Source organism: Fundulus heteroclitus, unplaced genomic scaffold, assembly GCF_011125445.2.
Source record: "Fundulus heteroclitus isolate FHET01 unplaced genomic scaffold, MU-UCD_Fhet_4.1 scaffold_45, whole genome shotgun sequence".
NCBI lineage: Eukaryota > Metazoa > Chordata > Actinopteri > Cyprinodontiformes > Fundulidae > Fundulus > Fundulus heteroclitus.
The window spans coordinates 323777-349570 of NW_023396868.1; the positions used below are offsets into that span (position 1 = coordinate 323777).

A 25794-nucleotide genomic window follows, 5' to 3' on the forward strand; every position below is an offset into this window, starting at 1 on the left:
AACTGTGAATTGATTAAGCATTGCTACCTCTCAATTAATCCATTTTGATTGACTTTATTTTCATTTGTTTTCTTTTCATGTTCTATTGAGTAGTGAGTAGTGTTGTCTAGTGTTTTATTAGGCAGAATAATTACTGTAACAACAACTAGGCAAGGCAAGGCAAATTTATTTATTTAGCACAATTCAGTACAAAGACAATGCAAAGTGCTTTACATGATTAAAATATAGCAAAATAAAACAGAATAAAAGCAAGTAGGTATAAAATGTAGATAGAAAATAGAACATTTAAAAAAAACACCACTAGTGTTTTTTTGTTTTTTTTTTAAACACTAGTGGTGCTTCAACTGTTCCAGTTAACTAGAACAGTTGAAGGCAATCCTAAACAAATATGTTTTTAATCTTGATTTAAAGGAACTCAGGCTTTCCGCACCTTTACAGTTTTCTGGAAGTTTGTTCTAGATAAGTGGAGCATAGGAACTAAATGCTGCTTCTCCCTGTTTGGCTCTGATTCTGGGTATGCAGAGCAGGCTGGAGCCAGAAGACCTTAATGGTCTGGATGGTTGATACACTGATAACAAGTCAGTGATGTATTTAGGTGCTAGGCCATTCAGAGATTTATAAACTAACAGAAGGATTTTAAAGTCTATTCTCTGAGATACAGGGAGTCAGTGTAAGGACTTTAGAACTGGGGTTATGTGCTCTACTTTCTTGGTCTTAGTGAGGACGCGGGCAGCAGCGTTCTGGATCAGCTGCAGCTGTCTGATCCACTTTTTAGGCAGACCTGTGAAAACACCTTTGCAGTAATCAATTCGACTAAAAATAAACACATGGATTAGTTTTTCCAGATCATGCTGAGACATTAGTCCTTTAATCCTAGAAATGTTCTTCAGGTGATAGAAAGCCGACCTTGTAACTGTCTTTAGATGCTTTTGGAGGTTCAGGTCTGAGTCCATCACCACACCCAGATTTTGGGCCTGATCAGTGGTTTTTAGCTGAAGCGACTGAAGCTGTGTGCTAACCTTTGATCTCTTCTCTATAAGTCCAAATATTATTACTTCTGTTTTGTTTTTATTCAACTGAAGAAAATTTTGGCACATCCACGTATTGATTTCTTCTAAACATTTACTTAGTGCCTGAACTGGTTCATAGTCACCTGGTGACATGGTGATGTAAAGTTGTGTGTCGTCTGCATAGTTATGGTAGCTGATGTTGTTTTTTATTATCTGAGCAAGAGGGAGCATGTAGATATTGAATAGAAGGGGACCTAGAATGGACCCTTGGGGAACCCCGCATGTGATTTTTGTAATCTCTGATGTAAAGTTACCTACTGATACAAAAAATGTCCTGTCCTTTAAGTAGGATTTAAACCAGTGGAGAGCTGTACCAGAGATGGCGACCCAGTTCTCCAGGCGTTCTAATAGGATGGAGTGATCGACAGTATCGAATGCTGCACTGAGGTCCAATAGAACCAATACGGTGGTTCTTCCATAGTCTGTTTTTATATGGATGTCATTAAACACCTTGATAAGAGCGGTCTCTGTACTGTGGAGTTCGGAAGCCACTGACACAGGAGGATTTGTTAATCTGTCGACTGTGGAAAATAAGACACGAGCATTATTAATGTTTTTCTTGATGATCTCTGAGAAGAAAGATTCTCTTGCATTTTTCAGTTGTAAGTTATATCTGTAAAGTCTCTCTTTATAGATGTCATAGTGAACCTGAAGTCTGTTCTTTCTCCACCTGCGTTCAGCTTTCCGACACTTCCTTTTTTCACATCTAACTGCTGGAGCATTTCTCCATGGAGATTTATTCTTCCCAGAAAAAAACCTTCACTTTAACTGGAGCAATGCAGTCAATGATGCCTGAGACTTTAGAATGAAAGTTATCTACTAGTTCATCAGCTGAGTTGCAGCCCAAGGTTGAAGTAGCAGCGTAAGCTTGAATAAAAGTTTCTGTGGCATTGTCCTTAAAGGTGCATTTTCTTATGATGTCACTTTGGCTAAATGAGTCCCTGGAAATTATACATTCAGGTATAATTCAGGTATAATTATACATATAATTTCAAGGTAACAGAAAAATGATCAGATAGGGCAACATCAGTTACATTGACGTTACAAATGTTTAGACCTTTAGTGATGATCTAGTCTAAAATATGTCCCTGTTTGTGTGTTGGCTGTTTAACATGTTGAGTTAAACCAAAGTTTCTAAGTGTGTCACACAGTTCATTTGCACTTCTGTCTTGAGGGTTGTCAACATGAAAGTTGAAGTCTCCAACAATAATTAAACAGTCATAATCAACGCATATCACAGACAGCAGGTCACTAAAATCCTTAAAAAAGTTTGATGTGGACTTAGGAGTCCTGTAAACATTGAGAAACATAGTTCGTACCGGGCTCTTTACCTGGAGAGCCAAATGTTCAAAAGAGTAAAATTTTCCCCAAAACACCTTTTTACACTTTAGTGAATCATTAAACAATGTTGCTACTCCTCCACCTTTCCTTTGCTGTCTGCTCTCACAAAGGAAATTGTAGTTTGGAGGTGTCGACTCCATCAGTATAGCTGCTTCACTAAATTCATGCAGCCATGTTTCTCTTAAAAACATTACATCAAGATAATTGTCAATAATGAAGTCATTAATTAACAGGGATTTTCCTGACAGAGATCTAATGTTTAGTAAACCCAGTTTATTTGACTTGGTGATTGATGGCGTCTCTGTGGCAGGTTACATCTGACAGTTTATGACTTTTAAGTACTATTGATTATTCCTGTTTTCCTTTTGCTTTTCTTATTTCTGCCACGTATCATAACAGATATTCCATATTCTCCGTCAAGAGGCCCAGGCTGATGCTGGAAGCGGTCTTGTCTGATAAACGTGCGGCCAGGGCCCGGTGTATATCACAAGGAAGTTATCTGAAGGTCCTCAGGACAGGCATGTTCTGTGATAAGTAGAGGAGGAGGAGGATCTGGACCTCTGCGTCCTTCGGAAGGTGCTGATTTAGTCACAGAACTGCGGTTTTCAAAATTAATATGTGGAGAGGATGTCAACTGTAGACCAATCTTAAGGACTTTGTTCATGTTATGAGAAAAATCAAGAAAAGGAACCTCTGGGTTTTGCGGAGAACAGGGGGAGGGGGGTGCAGTCTTGATTGGTGTTTGTGGGGATGGAAGTTTTTGGTCCTCTTTTGACATCCGGGATGAATCCTCCAGTAATTCTGACGTAGCCTCTCTGTGTCATCTTTATGGCCATCTTTATCTTGGCTTGTTCGGGCTGTACTGGGCTTATCATTTGTTTTGGCACTGGTTGAGCTTTGTTTTGGAACAAAGCTGATGGTGAATGGTTCACAGAATAGAAGATGTTTGAAATCAGCCGTTTTGCAGCTGACCTATTTAGAGAGAAACCATCTCTGTTGAACAGATGTCTCCTCTCCCAAAAGATGTTAAAGTTGTCTATGAAGGTTACAGTTGTTTGTTTGCATGTTTTTTCCAGCCATTTGTTTAGCATCAGAACTCTGGAGAAAATTTTGCCTCCACAATTAACGGGCACATGAGGGCCGCTGAGAAACACCTTGACATTAAAGCCATCAACTAGATGTAGCAGACAAATGTAGTCCTCTTTCAATACTTCTGATTTTCTTATCCAGAGGACGTCGCCGAGGGCTTCAGCTTGTATTATGAGTTTTTCCAAGGTCGGGCGTTCTTTCAAGATCCTTGGAAGGATGTCTGATATCAGACACCAGGCCAAAGTTCCTGTCGTTATACATCAACACCTCTGTGTTTTTCTTGTTACAGAAATGTTTAATCCCATTTACAGATTGACTGCATAATATCAGGGTCCTTGGCCCCGTGGCATGTCTTTTCTCTGGTAGCTTAGTGTTGACATACCTCTGAATGTTGTTGTGATTCTCCTGGGTCACATCTTGGAGCGGAGCAAATCTGTTTCGTAACGGAATTCCAGCATTTCCAGCAGGCTTACTGCTATCATTTGTTGTGGGAACAGCCCGCTGTTGTTTCACTTGTCCTGGGACAATTCTCTGCAGTATCGGCCAGTTTCCTTTGTCTAGGTGCGGGGTTCGTTGATCCTTTGGTCTTGCACCCAGAGTGGTCCAGGGATTCTCATTTTCCTCAGGGATCTGTTTGTTCAGTGAGTTGCTGGGCTGGTGGTCGCCGTTCGGAGTCGCAGGCAGGGTTGTTTCATTCCATACGCGGTGTTTACATCATAATTCAGTTTGAGTCGGCATATCTTCTGTTCTATAACAGCAATCTTCTGTAGAAGCGTGTCAAGGTCCACTGGGGTGAAGGTAGGCATCTTTCCAAAATAAAAATTAAAAATAAGTAAAAGGAAAATAAAATAACTAAATCCAACTTTCTGTGGTTTTGGCAAAGAGATAAAAAGGAGATAAAAAGTAAAAGGCAGGAAAATGCAAGCAAGCAGGGAGCAGAGAAAAAAACGTCCGAGCAGGTAGAGAGGCGGTAGAAGATGAAGTCGAAGTCGTAGAACTAGCGAAGTTGTAGGTGATGATTTTGAGTCAGAAATTTAATGGTCTCTAAGAGTTACCGAATTATCTTCTTTTGCGTTAATAACTGAGACATTTTCATTGGCTTGTGATGAAGGACTAATGATTACAACTCAATTTACAATTATAATTAAAGTTATCAACGTTCGCTGGACAAGTCTAACCAGTCAAGAACTGGTTAGATAACCCTTTTCTGGTATAAATAGGTTTATAACTGCTAATTAATAAACCAATTGTTAGTGCTAATCAGGCTCATAGCCCTTGATCACAATTATTTGAAATAATTGTCTTTGTAGCTATCCTTTGATTTTGAAATATGTAATAAATTATAATTGCCAATTATAATTAATAATAATCTTCATAATCAAACAGGTGTAATTGCATAACACAGTTCAAACAAAATTTAAATGCAAATATATTTTAGAGCCAAATACTTATTCTTACATATGTAACCCTGAAACCCTACATATGATAGCATAAGTGATGTATCTCACTATGTGGTGTACACTCCCCCGAGTAGCCCTTAGAAGATCCTCTTTCTGTTACGGGTAAGGATTCTTTGGACCCAAAAATTAAAGTAGTTAACAGTTTTTATTCTTAAACAGGAACATGGCAATATTGTCATTAATTAATCTGTTAGGTATTACATAGACACTAATCTAAGCTGCAGCTAAATCCTCTTTTTGTGTTTGAACAGATTGAAAAGACCACTTCACCTGAACGTAGCTGCTTTATTCGTCCGTTGCCCCTACTGATGTCCACAGGCAACATATCTTTGAACCAGAATATTTCAGGGTCTGGGTTTCCACTGGCTGCACACAGCATTGTAGCAGTATTCGTTCGCTCCACAACCTTTAGCTGGGGTCCCATGTCTATGTTGGGAAAACCAAGAGGTACCTGGTCCTCTGTGAAAAAAACAAGTAAACAGACAACATAGATTCTAAACAAATCAATCAATCTTTATTGTGAACTACAATTTGCATTGTAATTGAAATTACAGTTTCAGTACAACCATCCATCGGAATGGTTGACTAAGGCCTGGCGTGCCAAAAGAAGGCACATTCCTTCGACTGCCAAGGACCCCGCCGTGACGCGGTGTCCTTAGGGCGCTGCCTTTGAATTTGGAGATTTTTTTATACATATTGTACAGATAAAAACACAAATTCTTTTCATTGTAGTTTAAAGGCTACAAACAAAGTAATCTCCATTGGCTCTCCTGCTACTTTATAGCATATGTTAGCTCTAAAGTACCATCTGCCTGTCTCCTGCCTATTTTCTGATTTAGGATCGTTTTCCTCACTGAAAATATGACAGAATGATCTGTCGACTATGAATCCAGCAGGAGGAGAAATAATAACCATGTTAGAGTTTTGAGTAAAGGCAGCAAAAAGAAACATTCTGAGGACTACTTGGAGTCACTTTCACCATAACGAGGCACAAAACTAGGAATAGTTCCTAGATGGTGTTGCCCCTGGCGTTATGCCTCAGCCTTAGCTCCAGTGGCCTCTACAGCCTCACTCTGCCATGATTTGGGTTTTGTCTTGGTTTATGTTATCCGATTTATTAGTTAAGTTTCTGCTTTTGGGTTCTTTCTTGTTTGGCTTTGATTTAGACGTGTTGTTCTGTTTAGGTTACCTGTTTTACACCTGTCACTTTATCAGCTCTGTTTGGTCTCCCCTCAGCAATCTGTCAGCTCCCTTGCCCTGATTAATTCCACCTGCCGTCTTGTAATTAGTTTCACTTCGTTTCACCTGTCCACTCCACTATATAGTTCTGCCTCAGTCTTCAGTTCTCTGCCAGATCATTTACGAGCCCATGGTGAGTTTTGTTCCAGTGTTCTTTTTTCTGATTGACCTGTCGTTGCAAACCCGATTGCCTCCTGATTCTGAGACAGCCTGACCCCTGAACCTGTTTTTCCTGCCCTGTCTGACTCTCTTACTGTTTCACCGACCTGAATCTGCCCTAGGATTATCCGAGCTTGCTTTATCCCTGTCTGTACTTCTGCCTGTTTTTGGACTGCTTTTCGTGTACCGGTTTTTGGACTGCCATTCTGACCATTGAGCCTGCCTGTCCCTTTCTTGCCAGTCTGAGAGCAATAAAACGTCTTTAACACATACATTCTGCTTGTTGGCCTGATTACTAAGTCCACCTGTTCAGTTCCGTTCGTTACACACTTGTAGTCATGGACCCAATTTTTAGAGTGCCTCCACTGCTTCTCTGGGGGTTTGGTGGATGCCTTTCCTTCTCATCGCTTCAGAGAACGAGAGCGCACTCCTAGTCTAAAGCCGGTGCAGTTCGTAGTTTCAAAACTCACGTCGAGTCTCACGGTTTATTGTTGTGTGTGAATGACAAGAGACCACAACAAATAAATCAGCGGTACCTCGGATAAAAACTTTGGATTTAATGTTGTTCATAACACCCGTAATTTTGTAAATGAATCTGCCAAATAACAATAACAGTTTTTTTTCCCACAAGAGGTTTAATAAAACGTTTTGATATCATTAATTTAAGAACAAGTAACTGTGTTGGTCAAATTTTAATCCGTTTTTTTCGTCAATATTCAGTTGTACAGAGCGAGGCACGCTCCCGCAACAGGGGATGCATATCTTGGCAGGGATGCACTCTTCGGCATAACACCCCGGTCTGTGTTTTGATCGGAAAAGTAGCATCTCGGTTGGAACAGGGAACCCAATCACTCGTTAATGTTGCTCTCAGTGGAGACAGATGCAAAGGTGATTTTTGGGATGTATAATCGGGAAAATGTAGGCGGCGGCAAGAGCTGCTATAGACGGCGATTTGCCCCTATTGACCAGCTACTTTTGACTGCCCTGGTATTTAGGTGCTAAACGATTCAGGGATTTATAAACTAACAGAAGGATTTTAAAGTCTATTCTCTGAGATACAGGGAGCCAGTTTAAGGACATTAGAACTGGGGTGGTGTGCTCTACTTTCTTAGTCTTTTTGAGGACACGGGCAGTAGCGTTCTGGATCAGCTGCAGCTGTCTGATCGATTTTTTAGGCAGACCTGTGAAAACACCTTTGCAGTAATCAATTCGACTAAAAATAAATGCATGGATTAATTTTTCCAGATCCTGCTGAGACATTAGTCCTTTAACCCTAGAAATGTTCTTCGGGTGATAGAAAGCTGACCTTGTAATTGTCTTTAGATGCTTTTGGAGGTTCAGGTCTGAGTCCATCACTACTCCCAGATTTCGGGCCTGATCAGTGGCTTTTAGCTGAAGCAGTTGAAGCTGTGTGCTAACTTTTGATCTCTCTATTGGTCCAAAGATTATTACTTCAGTTTTGTTTTTATTCAATTGAAGAAATTTTTGGCACATCCATGCTTTGATTTGTTCTAGGCATTTACTCAGTGCCTGAACTGGTTCATAGTCACCTGGTGACATGGTGATGTAGAGCTGTGTGTCGTCTGCATAGTTATGGTAGCTGATGTTGTTGTTTTTTATGATCTGAGCTAAGGGGAGCATGTAGATATTGAAGAGAAGGGGACCCAGGGGGAACCCCACATGTAATTTCTGTCATATGGGATGTAAGGTTACCTACTGATCAAAAAAAAGTCCCTGTCTTTTAAGTTGGATTTAAACCAGTGGAGAGCTGTACCAGAAAGGCCGACCCTGTCATGATTTGGGTTTGGTTATGTGTTTTGTTTGTTATTTGATTAATTACTTTACTCTCCTGCCTTAAGTTCAGTTTCTAATTTTGGTTCTGTCTTAGTGTTTGATTTTGTTTTAGGTTATAAGTTTATCCGGCCTGCTCAGACCATTTCTGTCACCAGTCTAAACTCAGTTCACCTGCCAGCATTCTTTTGTCTTCCTGTCACTCCCCTTCACCAGTCACCATCCAATCGGCTTCAGTTTTACTCCCAAGCACTTCCCTGTTCCCGATTAGCTCCACCCATGTCACTAATTAGTTTCACTCCATTCACCTGATCACTCCCTTACTTATACCTGCCTCTGCCCCCTGCAATCTGCCACATCATTGTTTGTCTTTCCAATCCCTATCGGTGAGTCTTGTCCAGCATTCCCTGTTCCACGTTTGTTTGCCAGTTTAACTGACCACTGCTTGTCTCTGGATTTCTAAGTTAGCCTGTCCCCTGTTTTTGTTAATAGTTTTGTCAGTGACTGCTTTTTGTTATTTTTGGTTATTAGACACATTCTTCCCTTTTTTGGCCTGATGCCCGTTTTTGTTTTTGCATTTTTGTAAATAAATGTTCTTTCACCTAACCTCTGCTTGTCTGGTTGAATACTGGGTCCATCTGTCTCTGGTTCGTGACAGAATGATGTGGCCATAAACCGGACCCATCGCCAGACAAGTACGTTGTTTTTTTTTTCCCTCTCCTCTTTTTCTTTTTTTTTTTCCCACAATGAACCCGACACCGAGTTTGCGATCTGGACTTAAGATTATGATGGACACTTGGGCTTTGTTTGGGACAGAAGAGGATGTCAGGCGCTTACCTGAGGTTGTCTTGGGAGTCTCGTTTGAGGGTTCCAGGCTGGCGTTTTGTCCCCCTGGTGTTGGTCCCAGACGCCACTTCCAAGGGAGGAGCGCTCTGCCGCAGCCGCCCCGCCGCCGCAAACGCCGGCAAGCGGTTGGTCTGGCTGACGCCTCGGCTCCTGCCCCTGAGGGGTCGCCGCCAGCGGGCGACGTGAAGACCCAGGAGGGTCCGCCTCCGCTTGGCGACGAGGAGGGAGATTCGGAGGGTCCGCCTCCGCTCGAGTCCCGTGAGGGGGTCCTGGAGGACCAGCCCTTAATCTCTGCCCCGGTGTCTGCTCCCCGCAGCTCAAAGACTCAGTGTCCGGTGCCTGCTCCCCGCAGCTCAAAGACTCAGTGTCCGGTGCCTGCTCCCCGCAGCTCAAAGACTCAGTGTCCGGTGCCTGCTCCCCGCAGCTCAAAGACTCAGTGTCCGGTGCCTGCTCCCCGCAGCTCAAAGACTCAGTGTCCGGTGCCAGCTCCTCGTAGCTTTAGCGCACTGTCTCCAGTGCCAGCTCCTCGTAGCTTTAGCGCACTGTCTCCAGTGCCAGCTCCTCGTAGCTTTAGCGCACTGTCTCCAGTGCCAGCTCCTCGTAGCTTTAGCGCACTGTCTCCAGTGCCAGCTCCTCGTAGCTTTAGCGCACTGTTTCCAGTGCCAGCTCCTCGTAGCTTTAGCGCACTGTCTCCAGTGCCAGCTCCTCGTAGCTTTAGCGCACTGTCTCCAGTGCCAGCTCCTCGTAGCTTAAGCGCACTGTCTCAAGTGCCAGCTCCTCGTAGCTTAAGCGCACTGTCTCCAGTGCCAGCTCCTCGTAGCGTTAGAGCACTGTCTCCAGTGCCAGCTCTTCGTAGCGTTAGAGCACTGTCTCCAGTCCCAGCTCTTCGTAGCGTTAGAGCACTGTCTCCAGTCCCAGCTCTTCGTAGCGTTAGAGCACTGTCTCCAGTCCCAGCTCTTCGTAGCGTTAGAGCACTGTCTCCAGTCCCAGCTCTTCGTAGCGTTAGAGCACTGTCTCCAGTGCCAGCTCCTCATAGCGTTAAAGCACTGTCTCCAGTGCCAGCTCCTCGTAGTTTCAAAGCACTGTCACCCGTACCCTGTAGCCAGGTCCTGCCCGAAGCCTGTAGCCAGGCCTTGCCCGAAGCCTGTAGCCAGGCCCTGCCCGAAGCCTGTAGCCAGGCCCTGCCCGAAGCCTGTAGCCAGGCCCTGCCCGAAGCCTGTAGCCAGGCCCTGCCCGAAGCCTGTAGCCAGGCCCTGCCCGTAGCCTGTAGCCAGGCTCCCGCACCAGTCGCCTGTAGCCAGGCTCCCGCCCCAGTCGCCTGTAGCCAGGCTCCCGCCCCAGTCGCCTGTAGCCAGGCTCCCGCACCAGTCGCCTGTAGCCAGGCTCCCGCCCCAGTCGCCTGTAGCCAGGCTCCCGCCCCAGTCGCCTGTAGCCAGGCTCCCGCCCCAGTCGCCTGTAGCCAGGCTCCCGCACCAGTCGCCTGTAGCCAGGCTCCCGCACCAGTCGCCTGTAGCCAGGCTCCCGCACCAGTCGCCGGTAGTCCGGCGCCCCCTGTAGCCGGTAGTCCGGCGCCGTCCCCAGCTTTTAGTACAGCGCCGTCCTTAGTGTTTAGTCCGGCGCCAGGGTCTGTTTTCTCCCTCTCCAGGCGAAGGCCTCCGAAAGCCCTGCTCCGCCGGCGTTCTCTGGGAGGTCCGCCGGAGAACCTGACACGCCGGGGCCGTGCTCCGGGACGTCCGCCGGAGAACCTGACACGCCGGAGCCGTGCTCCGGCACGTCCGCCGGAGAACCCGACACGCCGGGGCCGTGCTCCGGGACGTCCGCCGGAGAACCCGACACGCCGGGGCCGTGCTCCGGGACGTCCGCCGGAGAACCCGACACGCCGGGGCCGTGCTCCGGGACGTCGCCGGAGAACCCGACACGCCGGGGCCGTCCTCCGGGACGTCCGCCAGACTTTTTGTTCCTACAGACTTTTTTTTTTTTTAACATTTTCGGTTTGTTTTTCACCCATACGCCCTGTTGGGTTTGTTGTTTGTTCTTGGTTTGTGTTTGGACATTGGTTTGATTCTGACCCTCCGTCCTGAAACCCCCTCCACCCGCCCGGTCCAGTCTGTTTTCTTTCTTTTCATTAAGGTCGTCTGGAATCCGCCCTTGAGGGAGGGGCTCTGTCATGATTTGGGTTTGGTTATGTGTTTTGTTTGTTATTTGATTAATTACTTTACTCTCCTGCCTTAAGTTCAGTTTCTAATTTTGGTTCTGTCTTAGTGTTTGATTTTGTTTTAGGTTATAAGTTTATCCGGCCTGCTCAGACCATTTCTGTCACCAGTCTAAACTCAGTTCACCTGCCAGCATTCTTTTGTCTTCCTGTCACTCCCCTTCACCAGTCACCATCCAATCGGCTTCAGTTTTACTCCCAAGCACTTCCCTGTTCCCGATTAGCTCCACCCATGTCACTAATTAGTTTCACTCCATTCACCTGATCACTCCCTTACTTATACCTGCCTCTGCCCCCTGCAATCTGCCACATCATTGTTTGTCTTTCCAATCCCTATCGGTGAGTCTTGTCCAGCATTCCCTGTTCCACGTTTGTTTGCCTGTTTAACTGACCACTGCTTGTCTCTGGATTTCTAAGTTAGCATGTCCCCTGTTTTTGTTAATAGTTTTGTCAGTGACTGCTTTTTGTTATTTTTGGTTATTAGACACATTCTTCCCTTTTTTGGCCTGATGCCCGTTTTTGTTTTTGCATTTTTGTAAATAAATGTTCTTTCACCTAACCTCTGCTTGTCTGGTTGAATACTGGGTCCATCTGTCTCTGGTTCGTGACAGACCCAGTTTTCCAAGCGCTCTAACAGAATGGAGTGATCGATGGTATTGAATGCTGCACTGAGGTCCAACAGAACCAGCACTGTGGTTTTTCCACAGTCTGTATTTATATGGATGTCATTAAACACCTTGATAAGGGCGGTCTCTGTACTGTGGTGAGCACTGAAGGCAGATTGGAAAACATCAAAGCGGCTGGTCGTTGTTAAGAAGGTGTTTAATTGTTGAAATACAGCTTTTTCAATAATCTTACTGATGAAGGGGAGGTTTGAGATGGGCCTGTAGTTCTGGAGTAGGGAAAACACCTGACAGAAGGGAGGTGTTTATTATTTGAGTCAAATCAGACGCTATGACAGGCAAAACTTTCTTAAAGAAAGCTGTGGGTAGAACATCAAGGCAGCACGAGGAGGAACTTAGCTGCTGCATGATCTCCTATAAGCTTTTGTAGTTTATTTGGCTGAATTGGGACATTTTGTCAAGATAAGTCCCAGTTGGATACAGCTTTGGTTCTGGAGTTGATATGGATGTACAAACTGATCCACTAATCTTTAGGATTTTCTCAGTAAAGAAGTTAGCAAATTCATTGCAGGCCCTGGTGGAGTGGAGTTCGGAAGCCACGGACACAGGAGGATTTGTTAACCTGTCGACTGTGGCAAATAAGGCACGAGCATTATTTATGTTTTTCTTGATGATCTCAGAGAAGAAAGAGTCCCTTGCATTTTTCAATTGTAAGTTATATCTGTAAAGACTCTCTTTATAGATGTCATAGTGAACCTGAAGTCTGGTCTTTCTCCACCTGCGTTCAGCTTTTCGACACTCCCTTTTTTCGCCTCTAGCTGCTGGAGCACTTTTCCACGGATATTTTTTCTTCCCGGAAAAAAACTTCACTTTAACTGGAGCAATGCAGTCTATTATGTCTGAGACTTTGGAATGAAAGTTATCTACTGTCATGGTTTAGTTTTGATTTGGCTTCTGTTTTCCATTAGTTGTCATTTTTCTTCCTCGTTTGGGTTTTTAGTTATGTTTTTGACTTTATTTATTGTTAGTTTTCAGTTTCATCGTCCCTTCTCACTCTGCCTTCACTTCAATCCCTCTGCAGTCAGTCGCACCTGTTAGCCATTTCCTAATCAATCAGTCAGACTTTTTCCACCTGTTAGTTCCCCTATTTAAACCTCCCTCTGTGCTCATTTCTTCGCTGGTTCGTCATCGTTCAACACCCACTCCATGCCTGTCTGTTTTTGTCTCCTGCATAACTGGTACCCTGCCACCTCTGCTTCTCCTCAAGGTTAGTCCTGCTGGCTGTCTCTGAGAAGCTGTTTCCTTTGGTTGCTGTCTCTGAGAAGCTTAGGACTCTGCTAGCTGTCTCTAAGAAGCTGTTGACTCTGCTAGCCGTCTCTGAGAAGCTGAAGACTCTGCTAGCCATCTCTGAGAAGCTGAAGACTCTGCTAGCCATCTCTGAGAAGCTGAAGACTCTGCTAGCCATCTCTGAGAAGGTGAAGACTCTGCTAGCCATCTCTGTGAAGCTGTTGACACTGCCGCGTGTCTCTGAAAAGCTGTGGACACTGCCGCCTGTCTCTGAAAAGCTGTGGACACTGCCGCCTGTCTCTGAAAAGCTGTGGACACTGCCGCCTGTCTCTTAAAAGCTGTGGACACTGCCGCCTGTCTCTGAAAAGCTGTGGACACTGCCGCCTGTCTCTGAAAGGCTGTGGACACTGCCGCCTGTCTCTGAAAGGCTGTGGACACTGCCGCCTGTCTCTGAAAGGCTGTGGACACTGCCGCCTGTCTCTGAAAGGCTGTGGACACTGCCGCCTGTCTCTGAAAGGCTGTGGACACTGCCGCCTGTCTCTGAAAGGCTGTGGACACTGCCGCCTGTCTCTGAAAGGCTGTGGACACTGCCGCCTGTCTCTGAAAAGCTGTGGATACTGCTGCCTGTCTCTGGCTTCATGAACTCTCGCTCCGGGCCGTCAGCTCCTGCCATCACCTACACTACAGTTCCTGTGCAAACCTGCCTTTCCGATCACATCATCCACCATCCATCAATTTTTCAATAAAGCCTCTCAATTTTTAGTCCCGTGTGTGTTCTGAGTTCACCCGTAGACAAATCGTAACATCTACTAGTTCATCTACTGAGTTGCAGCCCAAGGTTGAAAATTAAGATATTGTGAAAAGGTTCAATATTGAAGACACCTGGTGCCACAGCTAATTAACTGAAAACACCTACAAAGGCTTTTAAACTGTCTCTCAGTCTAGTTCTGTAGGCTACACAATCATGGGGAAGACTGCTGACTTGACAGTTGTTCAAAAGCCAAGCCAAGCCAACTTTATTCAAATACACTTTAAAAACAGCACAGCTGACCAAAGTGCTGAACAAATATATACAGCATGATAAACACACACACAAAAGTTACAACCAACTAGAGAAAATACAATGTAAAAGACATAAAAATATTACAAGCAACTTTAGTAAACATTATATTGTTGTCAAATCAGACAAAAAGAAGAAATAACAGTAGGGCTCCAAGGCTGAAGCCACAAGAAATGTAGGGGACTCATGCAGTCACCCCTCTCCAAGTAACTGCCCCCAGAGCAGGGTGCCACCACTAAAAGGCCAGTCTCTCCCCTCTTACCTCTCTCTTTTTTGTGAGTCTCTCGTGAAGAGAACGTCTACACTGGAGAGACCCGCAACCATGTGCAGGCTGGACCCAGCTAAGTACAATCTGCCTTCTTCAACATCAAAACCTTAGTTGTCGATTGCCATGGAAATAGGCTGTTTGTAATTGTTGGAGAAATATGACTGTAAGCATTTTATTTTTATCAAGTTACAGGGATTTGGTTGGTTTTAAGAGTTTGCTTTCAGGAAGGTTCTGTTGTATTTAACCTTAGACAGGGAGAACAAATGGTTCTCCCAGATAAGGAATGTCTCCCTTATCCAGCTGTGCATGAAGCTGGTGACTGATCATCACCCGCAATAAAACTTGCTCCCTTCTTTGTTTTCAACTCCCATGTTGTAAACTCCTGACCCAGTCCTCCTGACCCTTCTTTGATGTGTGACAATAAAGGCAAAAAGACAGAGATGGCCCGGCGCAGATGATCCCAGACTGTCAGGGAGTAAAAGTTCTCCGTTTAGGTTAATCCTCTTCTACAGAACAGTCTCTGAATTGTGTTGTGTGGTTTTCGTTCTAGGATAAAAGGGGTTATTTATAATAACCCTATAAGCCTGGTGCAGTGAGCCGGATCCCAACATATCAACTCGCTGACGAGAGGAGCAACGCACTGAAACCCACCGGTGGTCTGAATCAAGGACCTGTCTAAAGTCCCGGGGGTAATTTTTTCGCTGGGCCAACATCATAGGTTAACTCCTTTCGCCAACGAGGGATTGATGGGATCTGACCAAGAGAAAAACACACCACAGCAAGTAAATTTTAAAACGACCGGTTAAAGGTACAGGGTTACGGGTGATTAAAAATTCCCCGAAAAGTTAATTTGAGAGGTTTTAGTCTCTCGAAGCTGCCGGTTTGAGTCCGTCGCAATAGCAGAAGTAAGGGAAAGTCAGGTTTAAGTCCTGAAAGGTACAAAAAAACAGGATTAAGGTCGTGGAAGGTAGATAAACACAACGCAAACGTAATTAGAATGGGTTCAGGACAAAGTAGAAAGGAAACCCCTGAGGGGATTAAAAGTTTATGTATCAGATTGATCCAAGTAAATTTAAAATGTTATTACAATAAATATTATATATATTTCTTAATATTAAAAATACTTGGAGAAGTGGAAGGAAAAGTATAAAATAGATGGTGTGTTGGAGGTAAATAAATGGGAAAACGTTGTGGGCCGGCTAAAATAAGCGCTAAGAAAAAAAAGGAGAAAAAAAAGTGTATATGTAGGTCCATGTGTATGTACGTGTGTATATTATATATATATATATATATATATATATATATATATATATATATATTTTTTTTTTTTTTTTTTTTTTTTTTTACAAGTAACAATTAAGTAACTTCAGTTATACGCCCCACCAGGTGTATAACTATATATATATATATATATATATATATATATATATATATATATATATATATATATTTATTCATTAGGGCTGGGCAAGTTAACGCGTTAATTTCGCGTTAACTCATTAAATTATTAACGGCGATATTTTCTTTAACGCGCGTTAACGCATGTTGCTCACATGCTTTTATTTTGTGAAGGTCTGTTGCTGCGGTGTAGGGGTTTGAATCAGAACAGTAGGTGGCGATAATGCGCCAATAACCTCGCTGTCAGCCAAACCTCGGATTCAGAGTAAGAAAGGTGCTGGCCGGAAAAAAACAAAGCCGACATGCGGAAGGCGGTGTTTCCTGCTTAGGCGAGGCGGTGAGTTGGCGGCCGGAACAAGTTTTGTGCGAAGCGGAGCGGGGGGGTCTGCTTAGACGCCGTCGGTGAAGTCGCTTCTCGTTTCAAAGTATCCATGTGTTTTTGCCTTTTTTTCCCTGCCATTCACTATATGCACGTGAGAAAGCAACAACAAAAAACCGCATGTCAACGTCAAATAAACGCAAGCAACGGAAGCATATCGAGTTAGCAAGCATTTCAGTTTAAAGTTCTTCCAGCATCGAATATGACAGAAACAAGTTAGTGTAACCACTGCCAAGTTAAACTTTGGTATTGAACAAAAAATGGTAAGTGCCTCAAATAGGGGTGCCAATACTTAATGTCACCAAACGTGACCAAAGTTCATGGGTCACATTGGCCTCCTTTAGCAACTCAGCCTCACCACATCTGGGCCCAGAACTCAACATTTGACCAAAATGGTGTGTAGTGCCCTTTCCCACATGTGGGTGGTGCTGTATTGGCCAATTGGGTCGTGTCTGGGCATCATGCCAGGTCCTGTTGGAAGCAAAGGCCCAATAGGAAAGCATGTAAAATCCAAAATGGCACAGAAAACTGACACATGGCTGAGAGTCACATGAAAATTTTAAAATGTTAAGAGGAAGTGACTGTGCGAATTTCAGATTTCTACATTAATCACAGCAACTGTAGTGAGCGATGAAAGTCGATGAAATTGCCATTGTATCTCAATGGAGCGTCTCCCTCTGGGCCTCAGAGTTCCGTCGTCATGGAAACTCACTGCACAGCTGCAGCGGGCCAGTCTAACGAAGTGCAGACACTTTGTGTCATAGAGTGCCTATTGGATTATAATGGAGAACTTTGCCTCGAACAACGCTTCATATCTCCTGATCCATAAATGGTAGAGACGTAATTTTTTCTGCATTTAGTTCGTAACGGATAGGGGAAGAAGATAAGCTATCGTTTTTTGCTGGAAAAACTTTAATAAAGGCGTAAAAAATTATGATATAAAGGTGATTTTTATGGATTTTCAAAAATCCTCTAAAAACAATCCCGAACAAATCGCTGTAACTCAAAAAGTATAAGAGATATCAAAATAATTCTTTCACTGTGAGTATCAGCAGGCTTTTGAGGACTATGGTGCACATTTTTATGTTTGTACAAGAATCGGTGTAGGCACAGCGACGATGTAAAAAAGTGGATGATGTGGGAAAATGCAGCTCCAAAGCGTTTTCAGGATTTTGCACATTCACTACTCCCGAACAAATTGTTCCTGCGGAAAAACCGTAACAGTTATCCACAAAATTCCTTTTTTGTGAGCGCCAGAAGGGTTAGGACATTCATGTGTGAAAGTCTCATGTCTGTACATAAAACGGTTTAGGAGTAGCGACGATGCAAAAACATGTGATGTTTTGGATTTTTAGACGTCATTTTTCAAAACCGCTCCATAGGAAATGAATGGGGGAGGTTTCGGGTTTATGTCGCTCTGAGGTGATTTGCGAAAAATCTATAAACGCCACACCAATGAGGATTACATTTCCCGAATCCTGACAAAAATACCTACGTTTTGATGTATAATTTGTCTACGTAGAGTGAAAATTGAGCGAGTAAGGTCAAGTTGTTCGGAGTTTTGAAATCTTTAAAAAAGCTAGAGTGGGCCACTCTAGCGGTTGGAGAATTCCGTCATTGACTTTCATTGTAAACGCTGATTTCGCTGATTTTTGGACATGAGCTTTGGGGAGTAACTGTGAAGAGACGATAAAAGATATCCACATCCCGTTTTCACTTCTGAGTAGTTCACAGATATATCTACAAACTGGAAGTTAAACAGTGTTCTTAGGTGAAAGCATGACGACACAGTACAGCTTTGAAAATGGTCATTTTGAGGCTTTTTTGAGGCTTTCTTTCTACCCGACTCCATTGATTATTATGGGTTTTTTGGGGGTTGGTTTTTCGCTAATTTTGTTGCCATGGTAACTCGAAATCCCAATAAAAGTAGTAGCACACATCTCGAGATCGAGCCACAGGTTTTGATGCCTATATTGTGGGGGTGCACGCTATGGTTCGGGCCGCATTTATCGTGAAGGAAGAATAATAAAGAACTAGAAAAATTTCTGAAGAAATTTAGCAAGGCGCCTGCTACTTGGTGCGTACCGTACCGTCAGAAATAGCAACAGGAAGCAACACTGGGAATTTCAGCTTCCTACGGTCTTCACAGCCCCCGCAGCGGCTGTCGAAAGGTGCCATGTTAAGTCGATGGACCTCCTAGGAGCCTCTTGCTAGCAGCGTTGTCATGGAGACTCACTGACAGCTGCAGCCCTCTCTCTGTCTGTACAGGCAGAAGAACTCTGGCTAAGCAGAAGTTGATAGGACCTTCCTAAAGCTATTTCCGTTCAGCAACATGCTAACGGTTAGCCGCAAGCATGGCTGTATTCAGTATCACCGGGTGATGTTACTCTGTTAGTTTGGTTGAAATCCTGTACTGAGAAGTGCCTAAAAAGGGAGAAAATTCTAAAATTTACCAAATCTGTCAAGCAGAAGTTTGTACAGGCTTCCTAGAGCTACTTCCGGTTAGCAACATGCTAACCGTTAGCCGCTAACATGGTTGTATTTGGTATCACTGCGTGAGTGTACTCTGTTAGTTTGGTCCAAATCCTGTACTGGGATGAGCCTCAAATAGGGAGAAAAAACGTCGTTTGTAACGTTGCCATGGTAACTCAAAATGGCGGGTGGTACAAAAAAGTACTTCATGGGATCAGCACACATGTTTTAATATACACACTGTGGGGATTATAATACAAAACTCTTAGTCTCCCACGCCGGGTTTCGATCCCACGACCTCTTGCATGCAAAGCCTGCACTTTCCATCTGAGCTATACTGCAGTGCCATATATGGGCATGCAGTATTGGGACCATAAGGGGTTTGGTCCCCCATTGAAAAGCATTGGATGTTTGACACCTCATAGCTTTGAGATGCTTTATGCGACGTAGCCCAAATTTCTTGTGGAGCTTTCTCTCTAAAGGAAGAACAGACTCTGTGAAGCAGAAGTTGGTGAGACCTTCCTAGAGCTACTTCCGGTTAGCAACATGCTAACCGTTAGCCGCTAACAAGGTTGTGTTCAGTACCACCGGGTGATTGTACTCTGTCAGTTTGGTCCAAATCCTGTACTGGGAAGTGCCTCAAATAGGGGTGCCAATACTTACTGTCACCAAATGTGACCAAAGTTCATGGGTCAGATTGGCCTCCTTTAGCAACTCAGCCTCACCACATCTGGGCCCAGAACTCAACATTTGACCAAAATGGTCAGTAGTGCCATTTCCCACATGTGGGTGGTGCTGTATTGGCCAATTGGGTCGTGTCTGGGCATCATGCCAGGTCCTGTTGGAAGCAAAGGCCCAATAGGAAAGCATGTAAAATCAAAATGGGACAGAAAACTGACACATGGCTGAAAGTCACATGAAAATTTTAAAATGTTAAGAGGAAGTGAGTGTGCGAATTTCAGATTCCTACATTAATCACAGCCGCTGCAGCTGGCGTTGAAAGTTGCCATTCTATCTCAATGGAACGTCTCCCACTGGCCCTCAGAGTTCCGTCGTCATGGAAACTCACTGACACAGCTGCAGCGGGCCAGTCTAAAGAAGTGCAGACACTTTGTGTCCAAGTCTGCCTATTGGATTATAATGGAGAACTTTGCCTCGAACAACGCACGATTTCTCCGGAACCGTAAATGGTAGAGACGTAATTTTTTCTGTGTTTATTTCGTAACGGATAGGGGAAGAAGACTTGCTATCGGTTTTTGCTGGAAAAAGTTTAATAAAGGCGTAAAAAATTATGATCTAAAGGACATTTTTATGAAATTTCAGAAATCCTCTGAAAATGGTCCCGAACAAATCGCTCTGGCTAAAAAAGTATAAGAGATATCAAAATAATTCTTTCACTGTGAGTATCAGCAGGCTTTTGATGACCATGTAGCTCATTCTGATATTTTTACAAAAATCGGTGTAGGCACAGCGACGATGTAAAAAAGTGGATGATGTGGGAAAATGCAGCTCCAAAGCGATTTCAGGATTTTGCACATTCGCTACTCCCGAACAAATTGTTCCTGTGGAAAAACCGTAACAGTTATCCACAAAATTCATTTATCTTGAGTGCCAGAAGGGTTGGGACATTCATGTGTGAAAGTCTCATGCCTGTACATAAAACGGTTTAGGAGTAGTGACGATGCGAAAACATGTGATGTTTTGGATTTTTAGACGTCATTTTTCAAAACCGCTCCATAGGAAATGAATGGGGGAGGTTTCGGGTTTGTGTCGGTCTGAGGTAATTTGCGAAAAATCTATAAATGCCACACCAATGAGGGTTACATTTCCCGAATCCTGACAAAAAATACCTACGTTTTGATGTATAATTTGTCTACGTAGAGTGAAAATTGAGCGAGTAAGGTCAAGTTGTTCGGAGTTTTGAAATCTATAAAAAAGCTAGAGTGGCCCACTCTGGCAGTTGAAGAATTCCGTCATTGACTTTCATTATAAACGATGATTTCACTGATTTTTGGACATGAGCTTTGAGGAGTACTTGTGAGGAGACGATAACAGATATCCACATCCCGTTTTCACTTCTGAGTAGTTCACAGATATATCTACAAACTGGAAGTTAAACGGTGTTCGTAGGTGAAAGCATGACGACACAGGACAGCGTTGAAAACGGTCATTTGGAGGCTTTTTTGAGGCTTTCTTTCTACCCGACTCCATTCATTCCTATGGGGTTTTTTGGGGGTGGTTTTTCGCTAATTTTGTTGCCATGGTAACTCGAAACCCCAATAAAAGTAGTAGCACACATCTCGTAATCGAGCCACAAGTTTTGATACCTATATCGTGGGGGTGCTCGCTACAGTTCGGGCTGCATTTATCGTGATGTAAGAAAAATAAAGAATAACTAGAAAATTTCTGAAGAAATTTAGCAAGGCGCCTGCCACTTGGTGCGTACCGTGCCGTCAGAAATAGCAACAGGAAGTAACACTGCGAATTTCAGCTTCCTACGGCCTTCACAGCCCCCGCAGCGGCCGTCGAAAGGTGCCATGTTAAGTCAATGAACCTCCTAGGAGCCTCTTGCTAGCAGCGTTGTCATGGAGACTCACTGACAGCTGCAGCCCTCTCTCTGTCTGTAAAGGCAGAAGAACCCTGGCTAAGCAGCAGTTGGTAGGACCTTCCCAAAGCTACTTCTGGTTAGCAACATGCTAACGGTTAGCCGCTAGCATGGTTGTGTTCAGTATCACCGGGTGATGTTACTTTGTTAGTTTGGTTGAAATCCTGTACTGAGAAGTGCCTACAAAGGGAGAAAATCCTAAAATTCACCAAATCTGTCAAGCAGAAGTTTGTAGGAGCTTCCTAGAGCTACTTCCGGTTAGCAACATGCTAACCGTTAGCCGCTTGCATGGTTGTGTTCAGTATCACCGGGTGATTGTACTCTGTCAGTTTGGTCCAAATCCTGTAAAGGGATGCGCCTCAAATAGGGAGAAAATACGTAATTTATAACGTTGCCATGGTAACTCAAAATGGCGGGTGGTAAAAAAAATACTTCATGGGATCAGCACACATGTTTTGATATTCACAATGTGGGGATTATAATACAAAACTCCAAGTCTCCCACACCGGGAATCAATCCCACAACCTCTTGCATGCAAAGCCTGCACTTTCCAGCTGAGCTATACTGTAGCACCATATATGGGCATGCAGTATTGGGAGCATAAGGGGTTTGGTCCCCCATTGAAAAGCATTGGATGTTTGACACCTCATTGCTTGGAGATGCTTTATGTCACGTAGCCCAAATTTCTTGTGGAGCTTTCTCTCTAAAGGAAGTATAGACTCTGTGAAGTAGAAGTTGGTGAGACCTTCCTAGAGCTACTTCCGGTTAGCAACATGCTAACCGTTAGCTGCTAACAAGGTTGTGTTCAGTATCACCATGTGATTGTACTCTGTCAGTTTTGTCCAAATCCTGTACTGGGAAGTGCCTCAAATAGGAGTGCCAATACTTAATGTCACCAAACGTGACCAAAGATCATGGGTCAGATTGGCCTCCTTTAGCAACTCAGCCTCACCACATCTGGGCCCAGAACTCAACATTTGACCAAAATGGTCAGTGGTGCCATTTCCCACATGTGGGTGGTTTTGTATTGGCCAATTGGGTCGTGTCTGGTTATCATGCCAGGTCCTGTTTGAAGCAAAGGCCCAATAGGAAAGCATGTAAAATCCAAAATGGGACAGAAAATTGACACATGGCTGAAAGTCACTTTAAAATTGTAAAATGTTAAGAGGAAGTGACTGTGTGAATTTCAGATTTCTACATTAATCACAGCCACTGCAGCTGGCGTCGAAAGTTGCCATTCTATCTCAATGGAACGTCTCCCACTGGCCCTCAGAGTTCCGTCGTCATGGAAACTCACTGACACAGCTGCAGCGGGCCAGTCTAAAGAAGTGCAGACACTTTGTGTCCAAGTCTGCCTATTGGATTATAATGGAGAACTTTGCCTCGAACAACGCCTCATATCTCCGGAACCGTAAATGGTAGAGACGTAATTTTTTCAGCGTTTATTTCGTAACGGATAGGGGAAGAAGACTTGCTATCGGTTTTTGCTGGAAAAAGTTTAATAAAGGCGTAAAAAATTATGATCTAAAGGACATTTTTATGAAATTTCAGAAATCCTCTGAAAATGGTCCCGAACAAATCGCTCTGGCTAAAAAAGTATAAGAGATATCAAAATAATTCTTTCACTGTGAGTATCAGCAGGCTTTTGATGACCATGTAGCTCATTTTCATATTTTTACAAAAATCGGTGTAGGCACAGCGACGATGTAAAAAAGTGGATGATGTGGGAAAATGCAGCTCCAAAGCGATTTCAGGATTTTGCACATTCGCTACTCCCGAACAAATTGTTCCTGTGGAAAAACCGTAACAGTTATCCACAAAATTCATTTATCTTGAGTGCCAGAAGGGTTGGGACATTCATGTGTGAAAGTCTCATGCCTGTAAATAAAACGGTTTAGGAGTAGTGACGATGCGAAAACATGTGATGTTTTGGATTTTCAGACGTCATTTTTCAAAACCGCTCCATAGGAAATGAATGGGGGAGGTTTCGGGTTTGTGTCGCTCTGAGGTGATTTGCGAAAAATCTATAAATGCCACACCAATGAGGGTTACATTTCCCGAATCCTGACAAAAATTCCTACGTTTTGATGTATAATTTGTCTACATAGAGTGAAAATTGAGTGAGTAAGTTGTTCGGAGTTTTGAAATCTTTAAAAAAGCTAGAGTGGGCCACTCTAGCGGTTGGAGAATTCCGTCATTGACTTTCATTGTAAACGCTGATTTCGCTGATTTTTGGACATGAGCTTTGGGGAGTAACTGTGAAGAGACGATAAAAGATATCCACATCCCGTTTTCACTTCTGAGTAGGTCACAGATATATCTAGAAACTGGAAGTTAAACGGTGTTCGTAGGTGAAAGCATGACGACACAGTACAGCGTTAAAAATGGTCATTTTGAGGCTTTTTTGAGGCTTTCTTTCTACCCGACTCCATTGATTAATATGGGTTTTTTGGGGGGTTGTTTTTCGCTAATTTTGTTCCCATGGTAACTCGAAACCCCAATAAAAGTAGTAGCACACTATTCCTGACCGAGCCGCAAGTTTTGGTACCTATATCTTGGGGGTGCACGCTACGGTTCGGGGCGCATTAATCGTGGAATAATAAAGAATAAAATTTAACTAGAAAATTTCTGAAGACATTTAGCAAGGCGCCTGCCACTTGGGGCATACCGTACCGTCAGAAATAGCAACAGGAAGCAACACTGCGAATTTCAGCTTCCTACGGCCTTCACAGCCCCCGCAGCGGCCGTCGAAAGGTGCCATGTTAAGTCAATGGACCTCCTAGGAGCCTCTTGCTAGCAGCGTTGTCATGGAGACTCACTGACAGCTGCAGCCCTCTCTTTGTCTGTAAAGGCAGAAGAACCCTGGCTAAGCAGAAGTTGGTAGGACCTTCCTAAAGCTATTTCCGGTTAGCAACATGCTAACGGTTAGCCGCAAGCATGGCTGTGTTCAGTATCACCGGGTGATGTTACTCTGTTAGTTTGGTTGAAATCCTGTACTGAGAAGTGCCTACAAAGGGAGAAAATCCTAAAATTCACCAAATCTGTCAAGCAGAAGTTTGTACAGGCTTCCTAGAGCTACTTCCGGTTAGCAACATGCTAACCGATAGCCGCTAACATGGTTGTGTTTGGTATCATTGGGTGAGTGTACTCTGTTAGTTTGGTCCAAATCCTGTACTGGGATGAGCCTCAAATAGGGAGAAAATACGTCATTTATAACGTTGCCATGGTAACTCAAAATGGCGGGTGGTACAAAAAAAATACTTCATGGGATCAGCACACATGTTTTAATATACACACTGTGAGGATTATAACACAAAAATCGTAGTCACCTACGCCAGGTTTCGAACTCACGACCTCTTGCATGCAAAGCCTGCACTTTCCATCTGAGCTATACTGTAGCGCCATATATGGGCATGCAGTATTGGGACCATAAGGGGTTTGGTCCTCCATTGAAAAGCATTGATGTTTGACACCTCATAGCTTGGAGATGCTTGATGCGACGTAACCCAAATTTCTTGTGGAGCTTTCTCTCTAAAGTAAGAACAGACTCTGTGAAGCAGAAGTTGGTGATACCTTCCTAGAGCTACTTCCGGTTAGCAACATGCTAACCGTTAGCCGCTAACAAGGTTGTGTTCAGTATCACCGGGTGATTGTACTCTGTCAGTTTGGTCCAAATCCTGTACTGGTAAGTGCCTCAAATAGGGGTGCCAATACTTAATGTCACCAAACGTGACCAAAGTTCATGGGACAGATTGGCCTCCTTTAGAAACTCAGCCTCACCACATCTGGGCCCAGAACTCAACATTTGACCAAAATGGTGTGTAGTGCCATTTCCCACATGTGGGTGGTGCTGTATTGGCCAATTGGGTCGTGTCTGGTTATCATGCCAGGTCCTGTTGGAAGCAAAGGCCCAATAGGAAAGCATGTGAAATCCAAAATGGGACAGAAAACTGACACATGGCTGAAAGTCACATGAAAATTTTTAAATGTTAAGAGGAAGTGACTGTGCGAATTTCAGATTTCTACATTAATCACAGCCACTGCAGTGAGCGATGAAAGTTGCCATTGTATCTCAATGGAGCTTCTCTCTCTGGCCCTCAGAGTTCCGTTGTCATGGAAACTCACTGACACAGCTGCAGCGGGCGAGTCTATCGAAGTGCAGAGACTTTGCTCACAATAAGTCCCATTGGATTATAATGGAGAACTTTGCCCCGAACAACGCTTCATATCTCCTGATCTATAAATGGTAGAGACGTAATTTTTTCAGCGTTTATTTCCTAACGGATAGGGGAAGAAGAAACCGCTGGCAGTCTAATAAAGGCCGAATTTGCCGCCAGCAGTCGCTGAAGTTGCTGATACATCAGAAATCCCCCACATCCAATGAGGAGAAATCCAAGAATCATAAATCCAAATATATACACGTCTTCGGCGTCCTCCACGGAAATCATTGAGAGGCACACCGTGGACCACCTATTCCACCAATCCAGGGAGTATC

At 43.9% G+C, this 25794-nt stretch overlaps 1 protein-coding gene across 1 annotated transcript in view; it reads right to left on the minus strand.

Moving 5' to 3' along the window:
* The window catches only part of LOC105921789 (receptor-type tyrosine-protein phosphatase S), a 368492-nt gene that overhangs the window by 200385 nt on the left and 142313 nt on the right, over window positions 1-25794 (minus strand). Inside the window, 1 exon segment of the mRNA XM_036131703.1 lies at window positions 5231-5419. Coding sequence (XP_035987596.1) covers window positions 5231-5419 — 189 coding nt within the window.